This window comes from Arachis duranensis, chromosome 8, assembly GCF_000817695.3.
Source record: "Arachis duranensis cultivar V14167 chromosome 8, aradu.V14167.gnm2.J7QH, whole genome shotgun sequence".
In the NCBI taxonomy this organism is placed as follows: Eukaryota; Viridiplantae; Streptophyta; class Magnoliopsida; order Fabales; family Fabaceae; genus Arachis; species Arachis duranensis.
The window spans coordinates 27,196,488-27,202,414 of NC_029779.3; the positions used below are offsets into that span (position 1 = coordinate 27,196,488).

Sequence of the window (5,927 nt, forward strand, 5' to 3'; positions counted from 1 at the left end):
CAAATCAAAATATGATGATAGGAGAAAATTAAATTTTGTAACAAATTTGACGGGTATCGTGTCTGCATCTAAATAATTAAAAAGTATTTTTTTTGTCAAAAGAATTAAATAATTCTTAATTTTAGATATTATTTATGTATTATATACTTATACAACACACTCACATACACTACATAAATTCATTTAAGGATTTATTTTTTTTTCTATAAAACTTGAATCCGGATATAATTATTAAGAAGACATATGTTATGTCACTCAACCAAATCTCCAACCACAAGTATCAGCTATCAACTGAATCTCTTGTTGGGCCTGAGACTTGCTTATTTGTCTTATGTAGATCTAAGGGCCTTCTAGTTTGTCAGATATGGATCTACATATGAATCTGAGCTTCGTCAGTCTTTAAAATTTAAATCACGTTTGTAAGTTAAAATAAATAAATAATTAACTTAAATTGGTGTAATAATATACTTATTAATCTGCTTAAACAAGTGTCTATCCGTAATAAATTAATGAATCGTTGATTTGTCCAACTGAAGATACTATGAGAAAAAAATAAAAATAATAAAAAAATTGCCCAACCAAAACAATGAACAAATTTCTGGTAAATTGCAGGAATGATAGTGTGATATTTCTAATTCATGAAGTATGAAAGAGAAACGAGGATCACGTGACTATGATGTTACTAGAGAGACATGCCAAGCAAAAGATATTAAGACACATTAACAATAATTTATATCTATATTTACAGACGGTTTACACACAAAAATATATAATTTGTATATATATTTACTAGAATTTTATATACATAAATTAATATAATTTATACTCATAAATTAATATAATTTATACTCATAAATTAATATAATTTGCATCATATTTTTTAAAATTTATACACATAAATTAATAAAATAATAATTTAATATTTGTGCTGACAAAATAATAACTAAATATACTAAAAATCGTTGACCTAAGTTTTTGTTAAGATAAACCTACTAAAAAAAGAGTCTATGTAAAAAGCAACACCAAGAAATATGAAAAGAATGGGGAGTGTGTATTGTATGATATATGTAATTCGTTGAAGAAATGTTACATTTCTATACCCTCTTCTCCAATTAATTCACAATTAACTGAAAAGAAAATTATATACATCACTAGTCAGAATGACATAGTGATATCATCTCTTCTCCATTCTAAAGGTATGGTGAAAACTGAATACTAAAGGTCTCGAAACACTAGACTCTTCCAAATAGCTATCACTTTCCTCTCTGCCTCCCGTTGTATGACTTAGCAGGCCTAAGGGTGCGTCCTGCGGAGAGTGGAGCCCCAAAAACCATGGTTTGGGAACGGCTAACCATGTCCACCATTGAAGGAGTTTGATATGCTTGCACAAGGCTGGTGCTATCTGTGGAATCACCTCGTGCGGTGGCCCTTTGCCACGAATGCGAGCTCAATCCAGACAGCACATAGGCCCTCCCAGATTCCTCGTACACCCGCCTGTTTGCCATCCGTTCCTGCATCTCCTTTAACTCAGCCAGAAGTGCAACACATAACCGATCACCAGCTCGTGATGAAACAGTTTCTGACAATGCCTTAAGGCAGTTCTCAAGTACCGAAACAGCCCCAGCCAAGTCACTTCGTTCAGCTTTAACTCTAGCCTCCGCCATTGCCTCCGCAGCGTACAGCCTGTTTCGCTGCCGGTCTACTTCTACTGAAACATCCAATTCTCTTGCTACATCAGGTCTCTCAATCTTTACTTGAGTTGGTTCTAAATTCACCATTTCTTTTGTGATAGGCTCTCTATAGGAGCCTCTAACTAGCAACAATGACATGTCACCGCCATAAGTTTCAGCCGGAACATTGAGTGTGACTAAAAAGTTTCTTTCCTCTTCAGCGTACAAGTCTCCTACCTGGATAGAAGCCATTCTTGCATTGTCCATCAGGCTAGTTTCGTAACTTCCTGCTTTTACCGAACTAAGCTGTAGGCGAGGGTTAACACACGCAACTTCCACCTGTAATTCCTGCGCCACCACGCTCAAGAGCCCCCCAATACACTGTGCAAATGCATCCTGAATGACATCCTCGGCTTCAATAAAAGAAAATGTTCCGCCAGACATCTCAGAGATTGAGTGCATTGAAGTAGCATCATGGTCAATGCCAAAGCCGAATGCATGAACTGGTATGTGCAAACCAGTGTCGTTGTTGCGTTGAAAGGTGTCGGGGACAAGTGACCGGTAATTGGCTCCGAGACGGGGCCTGCTATTGCCTGTGTAGGTATCCTGCCCATCAGAGAGCAATATCATGCCACCAACCGGATTCTTCCACCTACGGTCAACAAAAACCTTCGCACCTTTCTTTAAACCTTCAGCAATGTTTGTCCCACCATTTGGAACCAAAGAATTGACAGCCTGCAATGCCTGCTGCCGTCCGGCATCAGTCATCCTCTGAAGAGGAAAGACACGGCGGGCTGAAGATGAGAAGGCAACAACCGAAAGCCGGTCCGAAGAACTCAGGTTCTGTATGACAAAACTCATAGCTCGCTTTAGCAATGCAAGCTTGGTACCTGCCATGCTACCACTCACATCAAGAACGGTGACAAGGTCAATTGGAGCACGAGAATTCTCAACTGAAGGTGCTCCACTTTGGTTTCTCCCTGAATGAGAAGGAGCCTTGAGATTAATCAACACAGCAAAGTTATGATGAAAGGCCGACTTTGAAACAGCTGAAACTTCAGGATATGTTCTGATTTCCATTGTGTTTGTCATGAGATCAGAACCATTTCTATCTTGGGGAGTTGATGTCTGTTGATCCAATGCTTCATCATCATTAAAAATGGTTGGTTCAGGAATGTGGCTAAGCAATGAACTCTGGCGCCCCACACTAACTTGTGTGGAGGGAAACCTCCGAAGGTAAGTAGTTGTCCAAGCATCATCTCGAGGTAAACTTACTCGGTTCAGTCGAGGAACGTTGCGGGAGACATTGGAAGAAGGGCTTTGGAAAGGAACCTCCTTCCAGTTTGCCCTGCAGATAGGGCAAATTTGGTTTCCATGCTTAACATTGGATGTGATGCAGTGGAAATGGAAAGTGTGAGTACATTCTGCGGTAAAAATGGCATGCCCCTGTCCTGGCTTCATTGACTTCAGGCATATTGCACATGTTTCCTGCGTACAATGTTGATAAAAATGTAAAGAAAAGCTCAAGGACATTTTAAACCTAGTAATATAAATGGTAAGCAGATTAAGATGCAGAGTCAGGTACTTCAAAAAACAAAAAACAAAACTAAAGTATACAAGATATAGAACACAATACTGCAATTTACTACAGGTTCTTGTAGAAATCAACAACCATGTTTAACAAATTTTATATCCACAACCAAGATTGAGCAAAAGGAAAAGAGTCATGACTATGTCATCTAGAACAATTACTATTACTTAGGAATGTGAAACTCTAACCCAGTTTGACTATGGCTTAACAAAATCCGCCAAATTGATGCCATTGAAACACTATTCAAAATGCGGTTGAGAGGTAGCCAACCGCTAGCAAAATTTGGTCACTAGCTCAAATCAAACTTCAGGTAGCATTAATGTTTATGGAATGGAGTTTTTAACAATAGTTTTATTATTTTTTTATTATAGTTATAATTAACTCGTAATAATTAGGGGGAGAAAAAAGTGGTTACACGTGCTTTCATGAATACATGGATCCAACTCCAACCAACAACAATAATTTATCGTTTAGTGAAGATTTTAAAAAACAAAAAAGAAAAAATGAAAACCAATAAAGTATTCAATGTTATAGATAAATGCAAAATTTGCAAAGGTCACTAATACATTATTTTGTCTAACAATGCCCCCTTCTGTCCCAATGCAGGTCCACTACTATTATCAGTGCATAAAAAGATGAAATAGAATGCTACCCATCTTTACCAGAGATACATATATGTTTACTATTTAGGTGGCTAATTACCTAAAGTTGAGAATTCCAACGCAAATCTACAACTTAGCATAAAGTTTAAAATAAAGGTCAACGTTAGGTGGTCAAACATAGTTAGGACACCAAGGGAAAAATTTGAACAATATGCAAATGACTTTCACAAAAGTAAAAGGCAAATTGCAACACTAATATTGGACCTGTCGACAAATTAATTAACAATTAAAGACATATAATAAAAAAAATGACATCAAAAGAAGGAATAGATCAAAGGCGAATCATTCATTCATTGCTCCAGCAGGACTATGATTTCTTTGTCTTTTTTTAATAATAACAACAATAATAATAATAATTCTTATCCTGCAAAAACCTCAACTTTTTCTTTGTTTACAGCTGGGATTTTCACAATCAACGGCTAAGGTGCCTTTGACTCTTCTGTGGGGGTTTCCACCATAGCAATAGCTTTAGCTTAGGCCCTAGGCCATTGAGAGTTGAACAGCACACGCAGCAATGGACGAAAACAGAAGCAACTAAAAGTCCTCATCAAATGCAACACAACAATGGAGATCAAAGCATCTCATAAACAAATAAACACCCAGAATAATACACCGTCTTCACCACAAATATTCATATATTCATATACGTCACACTCAAATATAGCAACCACAATGATACCACAATTGAAAGGCAAAAACGAAACTTCTACCAGTGATTAAAAACTGCCATTGATGTCTATGCACTATTTAGAAAAAATGTAGTGAAATGAATGAGCCTCAGCTCGAGTAGTGAAAAAAAAAAACAAACTCCGATCAATGAAGATTCATACCCCCCAACCCAAAAAAAAGTAACTTTCTATAAAACCAACAACAAAAAACGTAACTTTATATTACGAATATGCTAAAAGGATTAATGGTAACGAATGATAATAACCTTGGGCAAAAACGACTTCGATTTAGATCCGGATTTGGACAATCGTAACCCGGAGGAGGACGGCGTCGGAGTGGTGGGACGGCGGCCGGAAGACGGAGAGACACCGTCAGAGAATGCGGCGGAGGAAAAGGGCGATTCGATGGCGGAGGAAGAGGAAGAACGATCCGTAGTTCTGGGAACGTGAATGCACAAATTGATGCCTATGGCAAGCTTCACCTTTCTCCATTTGCTTCCCATTGTTGAGGTTCGAAGCGAAGAAAGCGACAACGACGGTGAGATCTCAAAACGAAAAAGGACAGTCACGGAGCTGCAAAACTCTCGTAGTAGCAGCAGAAGATGAAGAATAATATCTCAATGGCGTTGTTGTTGAGCATTGAAGAGAAAGAGAGACAGTAAATAAAGAAGAGAGAGAGAAAGAGAGAGAGTGTGTAAGAGAGAGAGAGAGAGATTAGGTTTGGGTCTGGGTTTGTTAATGAATAAGAACGGTTACGGTTATGGTGATTGTTATGGATGAAAGGGAGAAGAGAAAAGAGAGAATTATGAAAAGAGTGGTTACTGGTTTTTAGAGCCAAACAAAGCTGCTTCCGTTTGTTAGTTTTACTAATTGAGAAGGGCAAAATGGGAAAATTAACAACTTTAACTTTAAACCTAATACTAATCAGTAATTAATCACTATCCACAATCCCAAATCTCAAGGCCTCCAATTCAATCATGATCTTCTTTTTTCTTTATTTTATTTTCAGATACGGATATTATTATATACAGTTGCTTTGTTTAATAAGTTGTTTCTAAATTAAAAAAGAAAGGGAAAAAAACGGTTTCTATATTAAGCATATGTCTCGGATAATTAAAAAAATAACATGTTTTTAAATCTTGTAGTGAAAGAATTTTATTTTTTCTTTTATTTTAAAAATAAATTAAACTACTCTTGAAAGTCGAAACCATCTCAAATTTTCAACTAAAAGCTCCTAGTTAAGGTCTTATTAAATATAATTTTTCAGAAATTATAACATATCAAAACAAAAAGTTACGAAAGTATAACACTTAGTTTAATAGGTATATGATGTCTA

At 36.7% G+C, this 5,927-nt stretch overlaps 1 protein-coding gene across 1 annotated transcript; it reads right to left on the reverse strand.

The window, feature by feature from the left end:
• Positions 1–1,030: 1,030 nt before the first annotated feature.
• LOC107461731 (E3 ubiquitin-protein ligase WAV3-like) lies at positions 1,031–5,402 on the reverse strand. The gene is made up of 2 exons (XM_016080280.3): positions 4,858–5,402; positions 1,031–3,158 (listed from the first exon to the last, which is right to left on the reverse strand). Exons 1-2 carry the CDS (start codon positions 5,092–5,094, stop codon positions 1,254–1,256), a joined length of 2,142 nt encoding a protein of 713 aa, XP_015935766.1. The 5' UTR covers positions 5,095–5,402; the 3' UTR covers positions 1,031–1,253.
• Between the last annotated feature and the right edge of the window lie 525 nt (positions 5,403–5,927).